At 40.3% G+C, this 13,014-nt stretch overlaps 1 protein-coding gene across 1 annotated transcript; it reads right to left on the bottom strand.

The window, feature by feature from the left end:
- Positions 1-7,145: 7,145 nt before the first annotated feature.
- On the bottom strand, positions 7,146-7,892 carry LOC115688724 (uncharacterized). The gene is made up of 2 exons (XM_030614636.1): positions 7,727-7,892; positions 7,146-7,603 (listed from the first exon to the last, which is right to left on the bottom strand). The coding sequence occupies exons 1-2, from the start codon at positions 7,890-7,892 to the stop codon at positions 7,146-7,148; spliced, it is 624 nt and encodes a 207-aa protein (XP_030470496.1).
- Positions 7,893-13,014: the final 5,122 nt, after the last annotated feature.

Here is a 13,014-nt window from a genome sequence, read left to right as displayed (position 1 = left end):
TTCTTGAATAATTTCTAGTTTCTAGATTTTAGTCTTTTCCTTTGTTTGCTATAAAAGGCCATCAAGTTTATGTAAAGGGAAAACTGAATTTTGATTAATTCCTTTGAACCTCGAAGAGTTGAAAACCTAGAAGAGTTCAAACCCCTTGAAAACCTAGAAGAGTTTTCACTCCGCTCTTGAAGAGCTAGAGTTTTTAAAGTCTACATCATTGAAGAGTTTAGCCATCAATCTAGGAGATTGATACCATTTCGACTTCCTTAGAGGCCTAGAAGAGTAACCACCGAAGTTCCTATCTTTTTTCGCATCTTGAGTAGTCACAACCGTCCACTTCCTTCTGAAATTGACAGCTCCATAGTGCTTTCTTGAGAAAACTCAAAACATAAAAGTTGTAAATCTACTTTTGGCTTTGGAATCAGGTCAATTCAATCTGTATCGACAAAGTTATGACCATTTTCCTAAACTACCACAGAATTGAAATTTCTGCTCGTATTTGTGACGGAGTTTTTGTGTTTGCAAGTCACTCTCTTGAATCTATTGTTCAAGTAGTTGACCCTTGGGCTACATCATCGTATTTCAAAAACAACACCTTGTCTGGCTTTTCCGGGCTCTCTTTCCTATACCCCACTGTGTGAACCCGAAAGGGTCCAAACCTTGTTTTTCCTTTGTCAAAAGGTTTCAAAATACTCTTCCATTGACCTCTCCAGTTGATTGTTTGACCGCACCGGAGACTTGAAAAAGTGTCACGACGAAACTACGGTATCTAGTGGATTACGACAAATGTAAATAATTTGGCAATTTGATTGCTTCACCGATTCAGGCAAGCATGGGTAAAAGAGGAAAACGGAAGGACTAGGTCTAGGCGGGGAAAAAAACAAAAGGAAGGGGGCTTGAGCTCAGGCACATGTGGCTGGGTCGGACCGGCCTTGATTGGGCCAAATCACACCGGCTCAATCTTTTTTTTTCAAAGAAAACCCCGTGACTACTTGCTATTCTATATTTTTTGTATTTTCATAAGGAAATGATAACCTACTGGACTGGCAAAATTAGTTGTCAACAACTATCAATTGAGTTAGTGCCGAACCAATATCACCAATCCTCATATGAGTCACTTATCACATATTTTATTGAATTATCATATATTATTATGAATCCTCATTTGAGTTATTACCGACGTTTATTTTCTTTACAATTTGCTAGCTTTTGTTATCGTTTGTAAGCTTTTATTTGCATTTTTTTAGCAGTGCGTTAACTTTATAAATTTTTATTTAGAATTTACCAACCTCAATTAAAGTGACCTACCAACTTTCTTAGAATAAGTCAGCAACGAGTTTTGGATCACCAACCCTCATTTGAGTTATTTGCCAAGATTACTTGTCTTTTCAATTATCAACTTTTCTTACCATTTACCAAAATTTATTTACATTTGTTAACTATACTTTAAATTTATCAACTACTATAATGACATTACTCACTTTAAAATGTATTACCAACTTTTCTCTAATGCAATTATTGGCTAATTGGCTACTAACTCTCATATGAATTAATTACCCAAATGCATTTTTTTTTCATTTACCAACTTTTCTTTTGGGAAAACTTAAAAGAAAAAATTAAGTTGGTAATTAATTTGTATGAGTACGGGTTTTGACACATAATCTGGCGGTCCGACCGCTCGATGCTCTCCCGGAAGGATGAGTAAGAAATGTGCGTCATGAGGAGCCTGGTGACTTCACTGCTTTATAGGCTTTCCATACCCTCAAAACACGTGAAAAATGACGAACCTCCTAATTAATTCCTGGTTAGTTATTTCTATTAATTTCTTGTGCGCACAACTTCATTAATTTTAATATGGTGCTAGGTAAAATTCTCATCGCCGATTGCACCAAACACATGATTCGCGCATTGTAATAATCCGGAAGGCCTTTCTTTGGGGGAGTCGAAGGTGCTTCATGAGCAAGGTTTAGTCAAAATTGGCATATCCATAACTCAGTTTTCTTTGTCATTAAAAACATATATTTTTTTTTACTTGTGTCCTCTGCAGGCATAAACGCTGTCGCCCTCGATTTCTGGTTTTATATAATACGAGGTGACCCATATGTGGAGCTACTAAGATTTGAGGTTGCATCAAGAAATACAGGGGTGAAGGATTCTAAATAAGCTTCTGACTGAAACCCCAGAATTTCTGATCATTTTGTACATTGATGGGGCGGTACACATCATGAGCTACCTTTTGTGCATTAAAGTAAGTCCACATCTCACGTATGATCAAAGCAGGCCATCCACGTTAGATTAGGGAATTTGCAAGAAATCGAATAATTAGTAAATAGGTTCCCTTCCATGATTTTGCGACATTCGGTTGGATCGTAATCGTTTTATGTCCAGCATGAATCGAATCGAGACAAAATTGATATGCATTTCACATTTGGATGAGTAGACTACACAAAGTTAAGGCCGGAAAAAATGAATTAGGTTTTGTGGTATTATTTCCCAGTATGGCAATCAATATTATGTGATTAAACCGGATCATTTGCCTTAAATGGCTTCTTAATAGGCCCGATGGGATCACTCCATTGTTGTCTGTTGTGTTGGGAGGGTTTGAACAAGTTTTAGACCTACATGGACAAAGCTGCTCAAGATTCAAGTTTTGATTGATTTCCTGTTGGGGGTTAGGCAAATGCCCAATTTCGATTTAGTGCCCGTGGAGTATGACGTGCTTATTGAGTCGAACTCTTGATTCTTTATTTCGTTTTTAATTTCCCAATCTTCACATGAACCCTTGTCATCGTAGGGACTAGTAAGACAGTTTAGTGTTTTCTTTCTCTCTCACCCCGAATTTCAAAATTCCTCTGAGGGCAAAGCAGTGGCTGAGCAGTAGGCAGGTGACATTAAAAAACGGAGTCAGAGCTATTGTTCGACCAGTCTTATTGGTCAAGAAAGCGTTGAACGAGTCACTAAAGCCATTAGTAATGACAAGTACATGCAAAAATGAGTCGATCGAGTCTTGAGGAGGGGGAGTGACAATATTGACTTGCCTCTTTTTATTTTTGTCTAAACTAAAGGGAAGATGGGAAGAGTCATAGGATCATCATGTTCGAAAGACATAAGAACATGAGAGGATTATCTTTCACTCATGCAATGGCTTTGATCAATTAATCTCGAACTTTATAGCTCATGGGTATAGTAACAGGGTTTTGCCATAATAAGGTTTGAGGCGCATTGGGGTGGGCTTGCTTGGTTCCTTTGCTACTGTTTCGCCGAAATTTCTCTCATGACGAGATATTTTTCACTGAAAGTAATTCTTCGATTATTAATTAAAGGAGATCAGGATCATGTGGTGACTCTAGATAGGAAATATCCAAGTAACTGAAGGAATCGACAACTTTATACGTAATAGGACTGTACAGACGCAAACCTTGCCAGAATTTAACTGACGACAAGACTTGGAAAATAAAGACTTGATGACATAACCATATGTTAATAAATTATACTGGAATTGAATTGACAACATAGGTTGATAACACAAACTAAGACATTACGTCAGAATTTAATCGATGACACAGCACCCAAAATAGAGATTGCACGCCAGAATTTAATCAATAACACGAATCAGAAAGCTACAACTAAGAAAATAAAGTAAAGTGCAGGAAAATAAAGAAAAGATAGTAAATTGTTCGATTTGTGTGCGGGGGTCTCTAGTTGGCTATCTAGTGGTATTTATAATGATACAGTGGTAGTCGCCTTTCGACGGTTTCCAGCAGTTGCATTTCCTTAAGCGGTTTCTATCGATGGCCTTCATGTTCCTCCATTCCTGAAAGTTCGTTGTCCATGCGTTCATGATGCTATAGTTATGCTTTTAAGTCGTTGCTTTTGTCATACTACATGATAACTGCCCCGTGATCTTGTCTTCAATGGTTATTGACTTTTTCATGAACCTATCTTCAAGCAAAAATTGTTCCCTTCAAAAGTGTCATCTCATTTCTCCTCGATCTCAACGGCCTAATACCCTAAAAAACTTCCAATTTTAGCTTTTGTCCAAATTTTACCTTTTGTCTTATAAAAAACCTCCAACTTTAGGTGCAGTCCCAATTCTAACTCAAAATTTCTTTTGTCCTATGAAAGACCCCAAACTTTAGGTTTTTTCCCAATTTTATTGTCCAGTGCCAAGTTTACCCAAAAAATTTTACAGTCTCATAAAAAATCACAAACTTTTACTCGAGTCACAAATCCGCCCCCATTAACCTTTGGTCCAAAATTTCTTGTTGACAACTGAGAGATGGAAAACTCTTGAGCATGTGCAGTCAAGCATCCTAAGCGTGAGCCCTCCGACCGCGAGAGATTGATGAGGGGTGATTTTGACGGAGGGTTATTGAAGAGCAGATTTGGGATTCAAATAAAAGTTGGTGATTTTTTTTAGTCAAAAATATTAGAGTGATTGAAACTGGATCTAAAGTTGATATTTTTTTATGAGACAAAAAAAAAGTTTAGGGTAGAATTGGTATTGGATCTAAAGTTGAGGGTTTTTTATGAGAAAAAAAAAGTTTATGGTAGAATTGGGACTGGACTTAAAATTGAGAGTTTTTTATGGAACAAAAAAAAGTTTATGCTAGAATTGAGACATGTCTAAGTTGAAGGTTTTTTATGAGACAAAAGGTAAAATTGAGACAAAAGTTAAAGTTTGAGGTTTTTTAAGATATTAAACCCAATCTCAATTGCTTTGCTAATTTTGAACTTTGTGGTCACATTTCGCTTGTTCTTCAAGTAGACATCTGCTGGTGGCTCCGTCATCCTAATTGCTCCATCTTGATTGTTGCGTCATGCCTTTTCCACGAGCCTATGGAGGTACTTTTGTTTGTCACAATTGAGGAAACTGCCCCCGAATAAGCTACTAAGGTCCGAAACGGATATTTCGGCCAAACGTCTCACAGATATCTCATCATGAGGGTCTCTCCCAGACCATACCTCATGAGACAGTGGGTATTTGTTTTCTAATCTTTTTTATTTAACTTACGTTTTGATTTGGAGTTGCCACTAGTCATTATTGGTAGGTTGACTAGAAACCTAATCGAGATACGGGAGAAATATCACGATTCTGCAAACCAGAGATTCCATGGGTACGGGGACTTGGTTACGCTAATGATCCCAAATTGAAATCCCTAACGTCCTTTCGGTACCTAAAACAATACGAAGTGTCTAACGTGTCACGCAAGTTCGCAAGGCCTATTTACTAATTCTAACAATTCTAATCGGGAAAAATCAATCAATCAATGATTAAATGCACAATCAATTTCAATCACACAAAACAATCCTAAAATGGTCTCTAAAATGAAAATCAATCAAAACACCAAAAACCTATTAAAGCCCTCTAATGGCTTATTCATTTAATGAATTGTGTAATTTTGGGTTTTATAGGGGTTAAGACCCCTTTTATTTCTAAAGTGAGGATTCTTCAAAAATACCACTTGGACATCTCAAAAAAATTCAATTTCACTCAAAATGGGTGGTCACAAGGTTTCTAAGCCATTTTGTGAATTTTTGAATTCTTTTATTTATTTTCGGAAAAATTTTCTTGAAAATTTCTTTTCCAGAGAAATTATTATTTTTTTATTTTATTGGAAAGTTTTTATTTTATTTTTTATTTTTTTTAATTAATTTATTTTTATTTTTGGGAAAAGTTTTTCTGAGAATTTCCTCTTTCCCGAAAACCTTTTTTTTTTTTTTACATTTTCTGAATGTTCTAATTTTTTTTTAAGATTTTCTGGATTTTCTGATTTTTTAGGATTTTTCTAATTTTTCTTTTTTTTTATATTTTTCTGAATTTTTCTATTTTTTTTATTTATTTTGATTTTTTTAAAATTTTTCTGCCAAGGGATTGAACCGGGTTGAGCCGGTTCAGACCGGTCTGACTGAGTCAAACTGGTCGGCACCGGTACCGGCTATCTCCCCGGCGGGCACAACACCGAAACAACGCCGTTTGGCCTCTTTTTCTCTTCGGTATTATGCCGAATAGGTGGCGGGCATGAAACTGAGTTAAGAGTTCTTGAGGCTGCCGATTTGAACTCATCGCCGACGACCTTCCGGCGAGTTTTCTGCTGTTCTTTTGAGTTCTAAGTAGAGTATACATCACCCCATATCAACCTTAGCCTACTGATTCTCCGCCGGACCACCGTCGGCCAGCGAAAAAACGATTCTAAAAACTCTAACTTGCAAACTTATCCAAAACAAGCTGTTCAAGCCTTCAGATCATCATACAGATCACCCTAGCCGTCTAAATCGTTCAAAATGAGCATAAAATCATCAAACAAAGTCAATGATGACTAACTTGGGTGGCCAATGGCCACGGGAGGCTCTCCGGTGAGGATCTCCGAGCTCTGGCGAGGGGGTTTAATGATGACCGACTCGATTCATGCAGATTTAACCAATCAAAATGCAATCAAACCATAAAAACGTGATAAGAAACTTGTTTTAGACATCAAGGAACTCGGAATCACCAAAGAAATTGCATGATTAATAATATCAAGCTCAATCTCATTTTCTGAGATTCTGGAAAACCGTGATGAAGATCAAACATTACCTGCTTCGACGGAGGGTAAATAGGAGTCTCCGAGCTAATCAGCAGACGTGACGCGGTTCCCTGACACTTGATCTTCAAGTTTATGGCCTTGGTTCCATCGGAGAACTCCGGGATTCGCCGGCCGGGATCGATTTTCAATGCTACTCAACTAGCCTCGTACTGACCACCTGAGGAGGAGATCTTATCACGCCCCGAACCCTATCGAGCTCGCGACATCCCTCTTTGATCGAATTAGTGCGACGTCCCAGGAAACGTCGCCGACCCAAACGATCACATCAGAGTTTGCACACGACGAAAACAAGAACATAAACCCTGACAGTAAAATCATGGGGTAATAGGGAGAGATAATTCACCAAGCCACCAAACATAACATTACACCTCGATATATATACAATATCCATTCTCATCCATTACACAACCACTAGTCGCTTCGTGCACTCACCAAATTTACATCAAACTATGATACACATACAAACTGGCTTCTATGGATCGCGTCATCAACTCCAAAAAGGTTAGTAGTCTGGGTATATTCTATTTCCAAAAATGGGACACTTCAAAAGGCTTGGGTACCCCTAGTCTAGCCCCTACGCCCAGTAGACGGCGTCCATTCCGATTCGGTCTCCCCAGAATCCGAATCTGAGTCCTCCTGAGACACGTGCTCCTCTGAAGTCTCAGAGTCTGCCTCGATCACGATCGGGTTATCCTCATCCCCCGACTCTAATGGCACCTCAATCCGTTCCTTTGATTCAGACTCCTCCTCCAAATTCTCCTTATACTCCTCTCCTGGTTCCTCCTCTGACTCTGCTTCTGGTTCCTCCTCTGGTGCCTCCTCATACTCCTCTTTGGGTTCCTCCTCCGGGGCCTCCTCATACTCCTCTTCGGGTTCCTTCTCCGGGGCCTCCTCATGCTCCTCTTCGGGCGGCTCTTCTATAGGTTCCTCCTCCGACTCTACATCTAAGTCCACATCCATCGGGTCGTATTCGGCCTGCGACTCCTCCGGCTCCGAATCCGGCTCCGCCACTGGAGGCTCGGGTGCTGCAGGAACATGCTGATGCCCTGACTATGCGAGACTAGTGTCTAAGCTAGTCATCTCGCCATCGGGAGGGGGTATAGCTGACGGGTCCCAGTCCCCCACTCCATCAAAGGGGACATCAAAACCTCGGACATGGCCAAACTCATCAAACCCATCCCTAAAACACCAGGCAGTATAGGTGTGGGCTTGCCAGAGGGGTTGCCCTATGTCTACCCAGACTACGGTCGTATGTTTGATCCAAGCCATATTGTCGTCTACCGGATACTCTACAACTGAATGCTCGGTGTGCATCGGTATACCAAAACGCTGGGGCGGCGGCGGCGGCGGCGGATTCATGGTTCAGGGCAGGGTTCTGAAATGATTTGATTAAACAATCATGAGACGAATCTCAATAAGTTGACAGCCTAAACCCCACTTAAGCTACCACGTATCTCCAGACAGGTCCAAACACACAATCATTCAATACATACATATCACACACACAAATGCACTTACCTGGGCTCGACCTGCACATTAGTCTCAAATACACGAATTACAAACCACATGCACATTCCAAGCTATTCTCATGCCCAAAAGCACATGTCGTACACGTGACATTTCTGAACTCCACATTTCACACTCATTCATGCACTACCACACCATTTTCATTTAACTTGCCAACGATCCACGTAAACACGCCTCAGGTCCGATCTCACTTTCACTTGCCACAACACACATCTCATTCTCATTCTCTTTCCACAGCCCGCGTAAACACGCCTCAGGCTACACATTCTTATCGCGACCCGCGTAAACACGCCTCAGGCTTCACAGTCGTATCACGACCCGCGTAAACACGCCTCAGGCCGGTTCAATTCGCAGCGTAAACAAGCCTCAGGGATTTAGTGATCACGCGAATATGCCAACACGCCGTATTTATCTATACCCTGCGTAAACACGCCTAAGGGCTTTTTAGTGATCACACGCACATCGCACGCCTCAAATCTCACACATTCACATACTCGGGCATTAAGTACATGCACTCAAGCGCACTCAGATCGACCGTCACAATTCAGCCCACATACATACATACAACCATCATATAGTACGCTATTTTTCACCACAAAAATCATGGCACAACAATCACGGCGTTACACGGCAATTTCACGCAATTAATTGCCGAATCAAACTATCCATTCCACGCGCCAAACAGAATTTTCCAGCATTCAAACCAATCATTCTCAGCCCTTATTTGGCCTCTAATTTTCCCCCAAAATGCCACAATTTCATCCCTAAGGCCCCTCATCCAAATCAGCCCCTAAACTACACTAAACCGCGTCTAAACGAGTCCGTTAATACCCGATATTCTAAATAGGGTTTAGATTGTAACTTACTTGAAATCCTAAGCGCGTCCAAGTAAGAGAAAGAGGGTGGCGAGCCGGCGGTCACACGGCGGCTAAACGGCGACTACGGCGGTCCGGCGAGACGGCGACGGCGGCAGCTTTGGCCGGTTGGCCACGGTCACGGCCACGGGAGGGAGAGAGAGATCGACCGAGAGGGAGAGAGAGAGACGGCGGCGTGAGGGTGGGGGTGCGGCTGCGGCAAGCCGATGCCAGCGGCGGGATGGGGCGGACGCTGAGAGAGAGAGGGAGAAATGAGAGGGTGAGAGAGAAAATGGCTTAATATACCAATAATTGTCCCCCTTTTGGCAAAATGACCATCTTGCCCCTCTCTCTACTTTCCAATCGACGGCCACGATTCATTCTTATCTTGAGATCAACGGCCGAGATCGAATCTTTTCCAAAAATATCCAAGGGTAAAATGGGAATTTCACAAAAAGTCCAAGGGCAAAATTGTCCAAAAATTGTCATTTCTAAAGTGAGGGTGAAATGACCAAAATGCCCTTCTCCATTTACACTTGGCCTTAACAAAGTCCCAAGGGTAAAACGGTCATTTTCCATTTCTCGTCGAAATTCGATTTTTCTGAAGGATTCGGATAATTCTAAGGCTGATCATGCCAATAACAACGTCGTCCAAATGTTCTGTCGTGACTTTCCAAATTTCCAATGCCCAACTTGGTCTCTAATTAACGACTAAATTTTAAATAACGTAACTTGAGCGTATCTCAGACTAACGGGTGGCTTTTGGGGAAATTCGCATATTCAACCCATGACCGATACTAAATCAAGCCACGTTTAAACTTACTCGGATCGTGATGACCTCGGTTGTCATGTAATCGCGAGGATCGATCGCTAGTTCCGACGGGCGCGATCTTTGGTGTAGGTTCAGGGTCATTCGTCAATTCATCTCGTGGTCAAACGGAATCACCCGTGATGCACAGCGACGAATTGATCCCTAGCTATCCTTAGATCGGCCTACATTGGCTCAAAATGTCACCTTGATAATTTCTATGATCGAAAGTCGGTTCACGATCGAGTTTCTTTGGTCTCGCAAATTTAAATCCCTAATTAGCCTTTCCCTAACGGTTAGTATCCCAGGAGTGATCAGTTCCGAGCGAGATCTAACTACAAGTACGTCTATAAAATTATCCATTTCATAAATCCCAAGTGGGTAAAATTTCAGAATATCACAGATCTTCCCTGTGCGATCGATTTGCCGGCGCCATTCAATCGATCGGTGCTGATCACTCGATCTGGGGATCTCAACTCCTCTCTCTCTCTCTCTCTCTCTCTCTCTCTCTCTTTGATTCTACTATCTTTCTCTCTCTCTAACTCTCTCTCTCTCTCTCTCTCTCTCTCTCTCTCTCTCTGTAAAATCATCGAGCAGGTTCTGTGCTTTTGGAATAACTTTCCCACCTTTTTGTGGCCCTCACTGGGGCAGCTCCCACCTCTAACTGACTTCCCAGTCTGTTAGAATGGATCAGGTTGGACAGCTGGAGTTTCTCCAGCTGTCCAACTCGTTCATCACGTGCTGGATTAGCCTAGCTAAGTCGGCGAAGAGGCGAGCCAGGAAGATATTTTCTCTTCTCCTTCGCGGGCGAGCTGATTGGGTGAAGGAGAAGGCTGATCGGGTCGGGTCGGGTCGGGTCGATCCGACAGACCCAGTAGGCCCGGTTTGGTCCAAATTTGCGAATTAAGCCCAATTTTGTAGATTTAATCCCAAAATTGGATTCCTCAACACATTTTGCATCAAAATATGGGATTTGTCCTAATTTTTGCCACAATTAAACCCAAAATTTCCAAATTTTGAATTCGGATCGCTAGGGTTTTTTGTTCAATTCAGTATCCAAGTGAACTAATTAGGAAAAATTGATGCCAAAATTGGATTACCCATGACTTGTGAACCCTAAGAATGGTGTGGTCCTGGTACGAAAATTTCGAATTGAACAAGATTCCCAATTTGGGCTTAAAAATCCTAATTTTCAAATTGATTTTTGGGGCTTTCAATTTTCTTGTTAAATTGTAAAATTGGACAGACAAATATGCAATTCAAGGTCCCTGAATCATTTTTTGTGAAGACACTATAGACTAAAAATGACTCAATTGAATTTTTGGTTCAATTTGGGTGTGAATTTACCCAATTTTGGGAAAAAACATATCCCCAATTGAAATTTTCCAAAATTGAAGTTGTAGCGATGAAATTGGATTTAAAAGAAGACTAATGGATAATTTTATGTAAATTTTTAGTTCCATTAGTTATTTTTCTTGATTTTTCACTCATTTTGGCCAAAAGAAAATAAGGAAAAATTCATGAAAATTCTAAAAAAATTATTTTTGATTTAGAAGTAGGTTCCTAAGCTTGGCCAAGGTTCCTAATCCTAATTTTGTGATTTTTAGGAAAATTTGAAAAATAAGCAAAAAATCGGGTGTCAATAGCTGCCTCTCTTTGAAATTAAACTCGTCAGAGGTTGATCTCAAAGATAAGGTGACAACTGAGTGTTTAGTTGACTCAATTGACAAAATAAATGAAAAGTTCACAAAAACTAATTAGGGATCTTGCTTTAAAGTTCTTGACCCAATCCAATTTTTCACTTTTGGCGCATTTGAGAAATTTTTTAGTAATTGAGGGAAAGAGAAACTTACCTGTTTGCGAGAGCTTCTTTGCTGATTATCTCAAAGTGTGAATTGATGATGGTAATGATTGTGATGAATTAAATTATGATCTCGTGATTAAAGGATACACCCACGAAACCCTATGGTTTATGGATACATCCACTAACCATGTGGTTTTGTGGTTCCACTAACCTTGTGGTTAACCATATGAGATAGTCTTATGAGGCTACGGATTGCGATCACTTGCGGGGAATCCCAAGGCTGCTAATCCGTGATCACTTGCAGAAGGACTATAAAAAGGCCACTATACTTGACGGGCCAAAAAGTCATCCAAGGCTATAGGCTGCGATCACTTGCAGAGGGTGATAGCTCCGAAGCTACAAACCTGCGTACACTTGAAAAGACTATTATAATCACAATATTCAAAGCTACAAGCCGCGATGACTTGCGGAGGGTAATAACTCCAAGGTTACAACTTGTAATTTGCTTTGGAATACCTATTTGAAAATGTGGTTTAAGGATAATCCCACAAAACCTTTGTAAAGTCAGGCTTTAAGAAAAGATCCAGAACCGTGATTACCTGAGGTTCCTCGCTCGAGGATTTGGTAATTTGCCTGGTGGGTCCTCGCCAATAGGTCTTGAAAAGACTCAAACAATGAGTACATGAGGCTCCTCGCCCAAGGATTTGGTGATTTGCCTTGTGGGTTCTCGCTAGCAAGTCTTGAAAAAGCTCAAACAATGATTGCCTTATGGTTTTAGGTTGACCATGAATCATGTGGTTTTAAGGATCCACTAACCCTTGTATGGTTTTTAGTTGACCATAAACTATTGGGTGAAACGTGGTTTTAAGTTTGCCACAAAGTAGTTTAAAAATTTTGGTTTTAAGTTGATAAAAAACTGTTCGAAAATTTGGTTTTATGTTTACCAAAAACTGATGAACGTGGTTTTTAGTTAACCGCAAACTATTTTGAAATTCAGGTGACTTTGATTTGTAAACATGCATTCCTTGTGTCAATGCATTTAAACAATCAAATTCTTTTTGAAAGGATATATCGGAGAAAATTGTTTGAAATCTTTCAAGAAATACTTAGAATAATCATTTGGAAGACCTTCCTTAGAAAGGATTTATCTCAATCTATGAGCTTGGTCTTTTTTCTTCATCTATCAATATGGGAATCACTCTGTGTTTCTCAATTTATCCCACATAACCAATTTTCGGGTATTCGGAGATATTCGTAATGTATACAATCCGATTGATCCGATAAGGTCTTTATGGAGGATTGTATTGTAGGCTTGGTCAATGGCTATTCAATGGATAGGCATTTTGATGCCAAGAAGGAATTTCATATTCTTTCGATTCGCTTCGGGTTTACAAGTTAAGAACCTCGAGGATAAGATAAGACAAGATTGCACACACTTCTTTA

The sequence above is a fragment of the Syzygium oleosum genome, unplaced genomic scaffold (assembly GCF_021117445.2).
Source record: "Syzygium oleosum isolate NSW1041296 unplaced genomic scaffold, Sole_v2.1 Sole_v2.17, whole genome shotgun sequence".
NCBI lineage: Eukaryota > Viridiplantae > Streptophyta > Magnoliopsida > Myrtales > Myrtaceae > Syzygium > Syzygium oleosum.
This window is presented reverse-complemented; position numbering and strand designations above follow the sequence as displayed.

Excerpts from the sequence above, each read along its gene's own strand:
- LOC115688724 (XM_030614636.1), bottom strand. The coding sequence starts at position 7,892 with ATGCACACCGAGCATTCAGTTGTAGAGTATCCGGTAGACGACAATATG. Across the intron at positions 7,604-7,726 it reads TGAGTTTGGCCATGTCCGAG|CACCCGAGCCTCCAGTGGCG; the intron begins GTTTTGATGTCC and ends ATGTTCCTGCAG.